The sequence below is a fragment of the Tamandua tetradactyla genome, chromosome 17 (genome assembly GCF_023851605.1).
Source record: "Tamandua tetradactyla isolate mTamTet1 chromosome 17, mTamTet1.pri, whole genome shotgun sequence".
NCBI lineage: Eukaryota > Metazoa > Chordata > Mammalia > Pilosa > Myrmecophagidae > Tamandua > Tamandua tetradactyla.
The window spans coordinates 2,470,585-2,483,244 of NC_135343.1; the positions used below are offsets into that span (position 1 = coordinate 2,470,585).

General features: G+C 47.8%; 1 protein-coding gene across 2 annotated transcripts in view; it reads left to right on the plus strand.

Annotated features, from left to right (window-relative positions):
• The first annotated feature begins 2,029 nt into the window (after positions 1-2,029).
• NCAPH (non-SMC condensin I complex subunit H) overlaps positions 2,030-12,660 on the plus strand; it is a 30,078-nt gene continuing 19,447 nt past the window's right edge. Inside the window, exons 1-6 of one of the 2 annotated variants that reach the window (XM_077133768.1) lie at positions 2,030-2,127; positions 8,743-8,986; positions 9,088-9,178; positions 9,771-9,863; positions 10,178-10,316; positions 10,773-10,897. In XM_077133768.1, coding sequence (XP_076989883.1) covers positions 2,109-2,127; positions 8,743-8,986; positions 9,088-9,178; positions 9,771-9,863; positions 10,178-10,316; positions 10,773-10,897 — 711 coding nt within the window. In that variant the 5' untranslated portion in view covers positions 2,030-2,108. Of the gene's footprint in view, positions 2,128-2,367; positions 2,444-8,742; positions 8,987-9,087; positions 9,179-9,770; positions 9,864-10,177; positions 10,317-10,772; positions 10,898-12,660 lie in introns of those variants that run through there. The other variant, XM_077133769.1, reaches the window with a different exon arrangement.

The window sequence follows — 12,660 nt, forward strand, 5'->3', positions numbered from 1 at the left end:
CACCCTCAGCTGCCCTAACCCAAAACACAGGCATTCCAGGCAGGAGGTGAAAGACCCTCCTGCAAGGGTGGGCCTGGCCTGCAGAGGCACTGGGGGTACAGCGGGCTCTGCTCCCCTCCTCAGGAGCCCCCGGCCATCAGCCCAGGGAGCTTCCACTATCACCACAGAGCAGCTTCGTGCCTCTGTCTAGGGGATCAGCCAGGACCTTCCTTCCTCTGCCGGGGGTGCCAATTCTCCAGAGGCTCCCGACTCGGTGCTACCTGCCGCCCTCCCAGCCCTGCTGCTTGTAAAGTCGGTGCACACACAAAATTCAGAGGATCACTCTCTGTGCCCGCTCTCCTCCCCTCGGTGCCCTCAGGACAGACAGTGGGCAAGCAAGAAGGCCAGGACGCCAGCAAACCCTGAGCCCACTCGCTCAATGGGAGTTCAGTCTGTTACCTGACTCCCACAAAGCCCAGTAAAGGGGGCACTATCACCCCCATTTTATCTGTGGGGAATTAAAATGAGGCCAGGAGGTTACATAAAGCTGCCCAACCCAGGATGTGAACTTGTCTTCCAACTTCACTTGTTCCCTAAAGACTTAAATACTCGCTGTATCCAGATATTGTACCAGACTCAGGGAAGACAATGGTGAGCAAACACAGCCTTGGCCTCTTGGAGCTGACGGTCTTTGGAAGAGGTAGGCAGGAAATGGTGTAAAACTGCAACTGTGATGCATCCTAGCAAAGCCACAGCGAGGGGACCTGACCTTATCAGGGGAGGCTCCCTGAGGAAGTGACAGGAGCTGGTGCGCGATGGGGCCAGTCTGGGGGTGAAGAGGCTCCTGGCGTGTACAGAGTTTGGGGTGGGAGGAGACCTGGGGAGGGCGACAAGGCCCTGGTGTAAGATGACCCTGGAGAGGCCACAGGGGCCAACAGTGCCAGGAAGTTCCGAGAGCAAAGGAAGCCTTCAAAGGGTTTCAGACATTGGGGAATAAGTTGGGACGGAGGTGGGTGGGCTGTGCGTGGAAACAACAGGTCAGATTTGCACGTGGGAAGCACCACTCTGGGCCCAAGGAGAAGGTGATCAGAGAAGGTGTGGGGCTGCCGTGGACGGGGTAGGAAAGGTACTGTGGGCCGCAAAGAAGACCCAGAGGGACGGGAGAGACTTCAGGACGAAGAGGAGCCCCACAAGGGATTGCGTGTGGACAGCGAGGGGGAGGGAGGCGCGGAGGAAGACTCCGGGGTCGACGTGGGGCCCGCGTGGCTGGTGGCACTGCCCACTCCACCGCCATTATCTTCTTTCCTCTCTGTCCTGCCTTCTGCTGAGGATTTGAAGGTGGTCGTCGGGAGAACAAGTTCATGACCGAACGAAGAGGCGAGGTTTTCAACAAGGGCAGGTCTTTCCCGGCTGCCCGAACTCCCGAGGGGCGCGACGAGGCGCGGTGGGCCGAGGGGATCAGAAGGGCTGTGCCCGGGGTTCCCAGAGCAGCGCCCCGGAGGAGAGGCGAGGTCCGGCGTGCGAGTTCCAAGAAACGCCGGGCTGAGCCGGTCATCCGGAGGGGGCGCCCCGGCCGCGCCGCCGGTCCGGGGGCCGGAAGAGGCAGCACGAGGGACAGGGGTCTTTACACCCGTCTCACTTCAACCTCGCCCTTGTTTGCAAGGGGGATTCCAAGACGCTGTTGACAAGAATCGGACTACAGCCCCAGCCCTCGCTGAAAAACCCGGAAGTGGCCGCCACCATCTCGCGCCCGCCCCCCGCGTCCTCGGGCGAGCTCCGCGCTCGGGCCCACGTCGCGGGCAGGGCCCGCGCCTCCTGCCTCGCCCGCCAGAAAGCACGCTCCACGGGGGCAGGCCCCGCACACGGCCCGACGGCGGGCTTGGATTCCTTCGGCGCGCGCTGACCTCGCAAACCCCGCGGCCCCCCGCGGCCCCCCGCGGCCCCCGCAGCCCTCCACAGCCCCTGCCCGCCGAGCTTCGGGGCCCCTCCCCTCGCGCCGAGGCCCGAGGCGGCCTGCGCAGGCGCGTCCTTCGGCCCCGCCCAGGCTGACGTCACCGCGGCCGTTACGGCACGCCGGCGTCTCGGCGCGCGCGATTTAAACCAGCTCCGGTGGCGCGCGCTGCGGCGAGATGGGGCCCCCCGGCCCAGGTGAGGCGGGCCGGCTGCGAGGCTGGGAGCGCCCGGCCCCAAGCGGCGCTCCGGGCCCGCGGGGCCGGCGGGCGGCCAGGCCGAGCGGCGGGTGCGGGGCCCCTCCGCCCTGGTCGCGGCCCAGCCGCGGGGCAGCGGGCGCGGGGGGAGGAGATTTGGCGGGAGGAGGGAGGGGGCGGGCCGGGGGCGGGGGAGCGCGGGGGCGACTCTACCCCACCCCCACCCCCGTCGGCCCCTGGGGTGTGTGGGCAGCTTCTGCCCTGGGCTCGCACTCTGCGTCGAACAGGTGGTTTCCTGGAGTGGACGTGGGTTTCAGGTCCGTGACGTAGCAGGCATGCATTTATTTTTCCATTCATTCAACAAGCGTTTGAATGTGCCAGCTTCAGGGATGTAGGCAGATGAGGTTCCTGGAGCCCGTATCCTACGGAGGGGCTGAATACAGCAGTTGAGAGTAGCGGGGGGGGGGGGGGGGGCCCTTTGAGATTAGGGGTTCAGGGAAGACCTTTAAGCAGACAAAGAGCAAGGGCAAGGATGAGGGTGGAAAGAGCTGGCCTAAAATTGTGACTCAGCTTCCTGAGTGAGGTTGGGAGCCAGCTGGTAGGACTGCTCGTCCTCAGCAGGAGGTTTGGGAATGCATTTATGGTTCGGAAATGTTTATGGTGACATACCTGAGAGACACCCAGGTGGAGGGGTCCGTACTCACCTACATATGAGTTTGGCACTCAGGGGAGTTGATGTGGGCCACTCAGGGAGGTGGCCCATGAGCTGAGAAATAAATATGGATGTCATCATCATATAGGTCATATTTTAAACCGTGGGGACAGGTGAGGTAGGCCTTGTAGAGAAAACTCCCAGAAGCAACATTTAAAAGCCAGGTTGAGAAGGACGTGGTGGAAAAACTGAGATTGATAATCATAGAAGCCAAGAGTGTTTCAAGAAGGAGGGGCTTGTCAGCTGTTTCATATGCTGTGAAAGCTCAAGAGTGTTGAGGCCTGGATTTAGCAACATGGAAGTTGTAGGTGGTGAGGGGAAGTTTTCAAATGCAGTGCTGGGGATAGGCGCCAGACCCCAGGGTATGGAAAATGGCTGAGAGCTGAAGAAGTGGGGACAGGAAGTGTTTTTGAGCTGAGTACCATCTGTCAGATGAATGATGCATAACGTCAAAGGCAGTAGAGAGAAAACATCACCAGAGAGAAGATTCAGAGACTTCAAGAGTGCCCTGAATTTCCAGCCGTCTTAGACCAGTTCCTCTGTTGGTCCTTCCTGTTTCCCTTGAGGACTTTACTCCCAAGTCCACGTGCAAATAACCATAAGTCCCCTTGATTCTGTCTTTAAAAATGTCTCTTGCTCCTCCTTTTCTATTTTTATTTTTTGTTTTGACTTTAGGTAACAGTTATGTTAACTATGTTCTTTTCAGTTTGTGAGAAGCCGTCTGGGGAGCATGTGATGCTCCTCTCCTGGTATTTTACTTATTTATTCCTTTCCATTCCTATATTCCCCTCACCTCACCTCCATGGGCAATTATTTAGTATTTATCATTGCTTTATTTTGATCTGTTTCTAAAAAATATTTGTTATATTGTGTACAGGTGTTTTTTTTTTTTTTTTGCATCCCACAAATTATGAATCAGTTGAGATAGACTCTCTTTTTTACAGCTGGGGGATGCTGAAACAAATGCTTATAGCATTTTCCTGCTTAAACTTTCACCAGCTAGTAAGTGATGGAACTGGGATTTGAACCCAGGCCTTTGGATTCTTAAATTTGGAAATTTGGCTGAGGCTGCTCTCAGTTCCTTCAACTCTTCCTATCTGATGTCGCCACTCACCACAGTCACATCTTACTTTCTTATACTTCCTTGACACAGTCACAACCCTGGTTAATTCATAATCTGTCTACTCTGTACCAGCCCCTGTACACCTGATGATGACAAGAGAAACACAGTCAAGGATACCATACAGTCTAGGGGGGTATTAGGTTTCCCTGGTTAGTTTACTCTCCCACTGCCCTAGATGACCATATCATACCTGTCTTTCTCCTCAAATCTCCAGGACTTCCTCTCCTACTCCCCCCCCCCCCGCCCTTTTTTTCCCTTTTCTTGCTGCCTATTTTACTAAGAAAATGAAAGGAATCAAAAGAGAGCATCCACATGCCTGCAATCACATCTGCCACTTACATGCACCTGTGCCATGTTCTCTGCTTTCCCTCCTGCTCCTGAACTCTTGCAAAGGTAACCCCTTTCACCTACTTGAGGATGTTGTTCAGCAACCTTTATCCTTGCTTCTGCATGATCTCTGTGTAGGCTGAAGAAAATGACTCCCCTAAAGATGTCTGGAACCTATGAATAAGTTCCTTTGCATGGTGAAAGGGACTTTGTGAGGTGGAGAGAGTATCCTGGATTATCTGGTAGGTTTGATGTAGTCGCTGGAAGGCAGGAAGGTCACAGGTAGAAGAGGTGATGACAGAAGCAAGAGGTGGGAGAGACAGGTGGCTTTTAGAAGCTGAAAAAAGACAAGGAAGTGGATTTTCCCTTGAAGCCTCCAGAAGGAATACAGCCCTGCTGACACCTTGATTTTAGATTTCTTCAGAATTTAAGACAATAAATGTGTCTTGGTTTAAGCCACTAAATTTGTGGTAACTTGTTACAGTAGCAATAGGAAAGTAATACAATCTGTTTTCCCCTCTTTACTTCATTTTTCTTACCATGCTGTTTGTTATTTTTTCTCCCATTGTAAAAATTTCTCTCTTGCTCTAACTTTCAACTCTCTCCCATTTCTCTCCTTCCTTCTGCAGTAGAAATCATTGCATTGTCTATATTTGCTGTCTCCAATTTCTCTTCTTCCTTCCTCTTTTGAATCCACTCCGGTTGGGCATTCTCCGCAACTCTTTGCAAGCTGCTCTTATCAACATCACCAATAACCTCTAGGTTGGGAAGTCCAGTGATTCATTCTCGGTCCTCATTTAATTAGACCTATCACCTGTGTTTGATAGAGTTCATTACTCCTTCCTCTCCTGAAACATTTCTTCACTTGTCTTTTAGGCTATCACATTCACCTGGTTTTCTTCCTGTCTTACTAGTTGCATATTCTCCATCTCTTCTGCTGGTTCCTCCTTCTTTCCTGCTCTTTAAACCTTCAAAGTGTTCCAGGACCAGGCTTGGACTTCTCCTGTTCTCTATATTCATTTCCTTGGTGTTCTCATCTAGTCTTAAGGCTTTAAATACTCTCCATTTGCTGATGAGTTTGAAGTTTGTACATCTATCCTGGAACATTTTCCTCAACTCTGGGCCCAGATGTTCAATTGACATGACTAATAAGCGTCTCAAGTTTAGCATGTCCAAAACTGCCCTGAACTCCCCCCACCGCCCCAAGCCCCAAATATGCCTTTCCTGTAGTCTTCCTCTCTCCGACCATGGCAATTCCCATTTATCAAGTGTTCGGGATAACCTAGGAGTTCTTGATTCTCCTCTTTTCTCTGATGCCCCACATTTAATCCATCAGGAAATCATTTAGCGCAGTCTCGAGCCTTTATGCAGTGTCTGACCACTTTAAGCATCTCTAGTGCCTCCTCTCTGGTCTGACCCACATCAGCCCTTGTTAGGGTCCTTGCCCTTGCCTCCCGCCTGGTCTTCCTGCAGCGTCTATGCTTGTTCCCTTTCAGTCTGTTGCAGTATAACAGCCAGTGATCCTCTTGAACTTAGCTTGTATCCCGTTGTTTCTCCCCTCGGCACCCTCTAATCGCTCTTCTTCTCGGTCCGCTGAGCGGCAGGGGCTTTACACGGGCCCGTCAGGAAGGCTGACGCGCCCTTGCCGGTCCTCCTGCCTTTGCTCTGATAATCCGGGTCTCTTCTGTGCCAGGCTCTGGGGAGTCGGACACCCATTAATCTCGAGTTCTGGGACTACTCTCCCAGGGTTACTCCGCCCCAGCCACACTGGCCTCATCACACTTACAGGCTCGCTCCTGCCTTTGCACTGGCTGTTTCCGGGCTCTCTGCACAGTCTGCACTGTCTTAGTTCCCGTGCTTGCGTTGTGGTGACGTCTTTCCTGACCACTCTGCTTAAAATGATCCCCCATCTCTATTCCCCAGGTGTCCCTGTTCCCCTCCCATGCTTTACTTTTCTCACCCTCTAGTGTGTTATGTATTTTCTAAGTTCTTCCTAGGAACATTTTTGAACATATAGGAAAATTGAAAGAGTCAGACAATAAACACCTTATACCCACCACCTAGATCTAACAAAAAATGTTAACAAAAAATAACATTTTGCCATATTTACTTTGTCCTCCCCTTTAAATATATATATATATATAATTTTTTTTTGGCTTTTATAAAGGGGATTTATTAAGTTACAGGTTTACAGTTCTCAGGTCATAAAAATGTTCAAACTAAAGCATCCAGAGAAAGATACCTTGACTGAAGATAGGGCTGATGACGTTCGGGGTTTCTCTGTCAGCAGGGAAGGCACATGGTGATGTCTGCTAGCTTCTCATTTCAATTGGCTTCCCTGGGGGCGTTTTTCTTTCTGCATCTCCAAATGTCTCTGTCTGTGTCAGCTCTGAAGCTTTTTAAATATATTTTTTGACTGAACCGATTGAAAGTAAGCTGCATATGTCATTTCCCCTCGAAAAGTCGCCTCTTAAAAGTCTTGACATTTTTCTACAATAACGATAATATCATTATCACAGCTAAGAAAATAACGATCAATTCCCTAATGTCTGATATTCAGACGATATTCAAAATTTCTCTTATTATTCCCAAAATTTTGTGCATAGCTGGTTTTGTTTTGTTTTTGACCAAGAATCGGTTTAAAGTTTATACATTATTTTTTTGTTGGTATAACGCTTTGGTTTCTTTTAATACAGAGATTAAAAGACCTTCTATATTTTGAACATTGGCTCTTTTTAAGAGACTAATCCAGTTTTGTCTTAAAAACTGTTTCATCATTTATATTTGAGTGTTTCCTTCTGGTATTATTTAATTTGTTCCTCTACCTCTTGTATTTCTTATAGACTGGAAGTTAGGTCTAAAGCCTTGGTTAAATTTAGTTAAACATTTTTGACAAAAGTATTTCACGGGCAATGCTATGATTCATATTGTGTCACATAAAGAGATGAGTAAGTTTTGAGTTTGTTTTTTAGTGAGACTACATTTGATGGCTTGGTTAAAGTGGTGACTGCTGCATCTTTTTCATTGTAACAGGCATTTTTCCCTTGCAGTTAGCTTTTTTTTTTTTTTAAATAATTTTATTGACAAATCTTCACAAACATACAGTCCGTACATGGTATACCATCAGTGGCTCAAAATATCATGACATAGTTGTGTATTCTTCACCATAATTTTTTTTTAATGAAACAACTACATACAAACACAAACATTCTTAACACATGATCATTCCATTCTTTTTTTTTAATACATGGGCAGGCACTGGGAATCGAACCGGGGTCCTCTGGCATGACAGGCAAGCGTTCTTGCCTGCTGAGCCACCGTGGCCCGATCATTCCATTCTTGTTATGTAATCAGTAACTCACAAAGTCATCACATAGTTGTATATCATCATCATGATCATTTTTCAGAACACTTGCATCAATTCAGAAAAAGAAATAAAAAGAAAACAGAAAAAAACTCATACATACCGTAATCCCTTACCCCTCCCTTTCATTGCTCACTAGCATTTCAATCGACTAAATGTATTTTAACATTTGTTCCCCCTATTATTTATTTTGTTTAAATCCATGTGTTCTACTCATCTGTTGATAAGGTAGATAAAAGGAACATCAGACACAAGGTTTTCACAATCACACAGTCACATTGTGAAAGCTATATCATTATACAATCATCTTCAAGAAACATGGTTACTGGAGCACAACTCTCCATTTTCAGGCAGTTCCCTCCGGCCTTTCCATGACACCTCAAGTAAACAGGTGATATCTATTCAGTGTGTTAAGAATAACCTCCAGGATAACCTCTCAGACTCTGGAATCTCTCAACCATCGACATTTTATTTTGTGTCATTTCACTCTTCTCCCTTTTGGTCTAGAAGGTTTTCTCAATCCCTTGATGCGGAGGCTCAGCTCATTCTAGGGTTTTTCTCAATCCCTTGATGCTGAGTCCCAGCTCATTCTAGGATTTATGTCCCACTGCAGTTAACTTTTTAACAGTGAGCGATTCTTTGGAGCTTAGTATTCTGCCTTTTTCTCTGTCTCTCTCCACGACATGGCAGAACTGGGGGTAAGGCCTAGTGGATCTGACTCTATCACCCATTCCTCACCTTGTCTCTGAGTCTTCTTTCCCTTGCTTGGCCTTCTGGGTTCTGCGGGTCTCTTGTTCCATTAGTGTGTGAGCTTCTTGGAGGCAGCACTCTATCTCATCCAGCTTTGTTTCCCATGCAGTGCTTAGAGTCACAGTATAGTTGCATAGTAGACATTTATCCCTGATTGGCCAGGAGCAACAGAAGCCTACCCTAACTCTAGAGGTTCTAGTCAGAGTATTAGAGTAGGAAAAGACCTTGGTGGGGAAAGGGTAAGTCAGCCTATACCCTGGGATGGGTCCCAGGTCCCCCTTTCGAGAGGAAATGTTCTGGTGAAGACTGCTTAAACAAGGTTTTGTTCCATTGCTGCCAGTCACAATGAGCAGTGCTGCTTCCGAGACCCGTGGGCATGCCCACGGTGCTGCCTCGCCTTTGGAACGGGTGTTCCCAGTGCCCCTGCCCAGGAAGGCCCCTCTCGGTACTCCCGGCACCCCAGTCCTGGAGGACTTCCCACAGAATGACGATGAGAAGGAGCGCATGCTGCGGCGACGTTCCAGGGTCATCGACCTGCAGCTCAGCACTGAATCGCCACGTGGCCTTGCCTCCCCCTCCAGCAGGTATGTTGGTGGCGCACCTGGGCATGGCCCTGTCACAGCCCCACAGGACCTCAGTATCATGGACGCTTGCCAGAGGTTTTTGTTTTTATTTTCTGTTTTAGGAGTATTGATGTTTCAGCTATGATTCCTAAATTTACAAACACACAGATTACAGAACATTACTCCACCTGTATCAAACTGTCCACCGAGAACGTGAGTCTCCTCTGGTTTGTCACTGAGCACTTGGCAGCTTGCTTGCTGGGGAAAGCTAGTCATCTTGATTCTGCAGAGAAGGAATGATTGATGATGATTGGGTACTTTTATTCTCAGTGCCTCTTCATATGAGAATGTTTTTCAGTATGTTCTCACTGTTTCCTGCAGACCTTCGGTGCTCCATTTGACCAAGGTTGCCTGTCTCCTGCAGCATATCTAGAGTGACATGGTCTAGGGGTTATGGTGGGAGTTCAGGAGCTAGAGTGCCCGAGTCGGAATACTGACTTTGCCACTTCCAGGCTCTGTGGCGTTGGCAAATTACCTCCCCACTCCACCTCCGAGTCCTTGGTAAAACGAGAATGAGAATGGTATCTCACAGCGTTGTTCTGAGGGTGCTGAGAACAGCCCCACACACAGCGTACACGCAAGTACTTTGTGCTGCCACTGTCTGGGTCTTAAGAATGTGTGGATTTGGCTGTGTGGCCAGGTGTGGGTCTTTCTGTATAAAACTTTAGCCCCTCTGTCCAGGTAGCATTATTTACATGAGCCTAGGCTATAAATAACAAATCTTTCTGCAATTTTGTGTTTTCAGAAAATCACAACCAAGAATGCTTTTGGCTTGCACTTGATTGATTTTATGTCTGAGATTCTTAAACAGAAAGATACTGAACCAACCAACTTTAAAGTAAGGAGGGTATCTTCTTTTCTTGCATCTGAATTAGTGGTACTTATTTCTGATATGTAGCATAATATAATAATTGAATCCTGTAAATACATGAATGCCTTCCCTGTTGAAGACATTGTGTTAGCCACTTCACTTTATTTTCTAACCTGATGAAGTGAGAGAACATTGTGCCTTATATCTTGTTTATTCCCTATTAGTCTTTGGGGGATCTTTGTCATTTTTTCTTATGGGCAAATAAATAAATATTGTGAGCTGCTTGCTGTGTTTTACCTCCTTGGGCATCCCTCTGAGTGCAGCTCTGCTTGTTTGTCCAGGTGGCTGCTGGCACTCTGGACGCCAGCACAAAGATCTACGCTGTGCGGGTGGACGCAGTGCATGCTGATGTGTACAGGGTCCTGGGCGGACTGGGCAAAGAGGCTCCGTCCCCGGAAGAAGCCGAGTGCCAGGGTGCAGGTATGCGGGTTGGGTTAGGATTTCAGTGGCTTGTTTTAGGGTGTAACAGATAGTTAGTTGAGTGATATGCTGGGAAGAAGTCATAAGAAATCAGTTTTCTCATTCTCTTAAAGACATGGACATTTTCAGAATTGTATATGGCCTTGTATAGTGTATATACCAAACACTAGTGGTACTTTTCTTGGAAAAAGAGAAGGGCCTTTTGAAAGCTTTTAGGTTTTGTTGAGGCAAGGTTGAGTAGACATCACTAACTCGAGAGTGTCTGTTTCAGGGTCTCTGAAAACTGACTTGTATTGGAAGCCAAATATTTAATTAATAGTTAAGTTTCTCCCTAAGCTGCAGATTAGGTGGCCCTACCGCTCTATAGGGTTTTGAAGAACTTGAATTAATAATAACGAATTTAATTACACACTCCAAAACAAGCCTTGCAGTGCATGATCTTTCTCCTCTTTCTAGATGCAAGTGCTACTGAAATGGGGACAACTAAAAAGGCTCCAAAGCCAAGGAAGAAGCACTCATCTAAAACCATTGAGCAGAACATACATAACCTCAACGTCCCCGAAGCAGATCGCAAATGTGAGGTGAGGAGCAGGCACGCAGCGTGGTCTCGACCCGATTCAGAACCTCCGAGTATGGAATTTGGCAGGGCTTGGCCTGCCTTGCTGGTTTGTGATTGTTTGAACCTCGAGGGAGGGAAATGTTTACCAGGTACCTCTGCGTTATTACCTGTTAGCCTTCTAGTGAAGACTGAAGGTGGTAAGTCCCTGTTTTTCCCCCTCACCATTTCAGAATGACTTAGGAGAAAAAGATTGCAAATTACTGAGAAATCTGACTTATGAAAGATTACTCATGTGCAGCAACAGCGATGATGAGAGCTGCCATTTATTGTGCACTTGCTGGGTGTCACCTGCCACCCTAAGCCTTTGACTTGGGTTAAGTCATCTGATCCTCACAATGTCCTCTTGATGTTTTATGAAGAAATCACTGAGGTGCAGGACTGTGAAATAACTTGCCCAACATGACACAGCTAGTGAGTGAACCAGCTGGTCTGGCTCCAGACTCCTTGCTCTAAACAATCTTACTGTCTAGCAAGTCCTAAGGATGCTGCCTTTACATTAAGGGATGATGCTGGAGGCCTCATTTAGAAATTAGTCCAGCTAATTGAGAGCTGCAATGTTTTTCAAATTTTGCTATTAAAAAACAGTCTTTCATTGAACATTCTTGCACGTTATCTTTGTGCTCTTCTGCTTGTGTATGTATAAGAAAAAGGTCCAGTTTACCCTCCCATCAACAATGGACTGGATCTTCTTTTTCTTATCTCCATTAACATTTGTAAGTGGCAATTAAAGTCATGAGACTGTAATTGATCAGCAAGGGTATGAATACATATGGAAAAAAGAAGTCCAAGGATTGAGCCCTGGGATACCCCAATTTTAAGAATTCAGGGGGCAGGGAAAGAGATATCCAGTAGAGTAAGAGGAAAACCAGAGTGTGGTATCCAAATGAGTAAAGGAATGGAAGACGGAAGAACTTGGGGTCACTGGTGACCCCACTTGGGGAGGGGGCCCTATGGGACTGCAACTCAGATCTCTGGGGAGGGGTCCTGCTTGGTTGGAGCCCTGAGTTTGAAAGAGAGGCATGTGGGCCTAGAACCCAGGCCTCTTTGGAGCTGTCTGGTATTGGTGTCCCTGAGGGGCACACTGAGGCTGATTCTAATTGTGGGAAAAATGTCAAATTGCTTTCAGCCTCCTGCTACAGGTAGGAAATGCAGTAGCTGGTGGGTGAAGCAGCATTGGTGGGTTTCTCACCTGAGCAGAAAGCGTACAGAATGGAGCAGGGCTCTTCTCCCCTCTTGTCATGCAGGCTCCCCTACTGCTCCTCAAGAACCCATGGGAGCCACTGGCAAAGCAGCAGTGCCATCCCAGACCCAGCATCACAGAGCGGAGGATAGGGAAGGGGGGTGGAGCTCAGAGACAACAATTTAATAACTGGCATAGAGGTAAAGTGTCATATCTGTCGTAATACTGATAAAGTATCAGACGATTCAGCAGGGGTAAGGAAATATATATATATATATATATATATACATATACATACACACACACACACACATAAATGAGAGAAAGACATACACAAAGCCTATATGCAAATTGCAAACAGTTGGTGAATGTAGATAAAAGTTATACAGTTTTATTTGAACAATTTTGTAGGGATGAAATTTTTCATAGTAAGTGGAGGAAAACAAATAGGCAAGGAATGACACAGTATAGGCCGTTCTTTTGAAGAGTTTGTGCTATAAATGAGGTGGAGTAATGGAGGGTAAGAAAGGTTGGGAGTTTTTTTA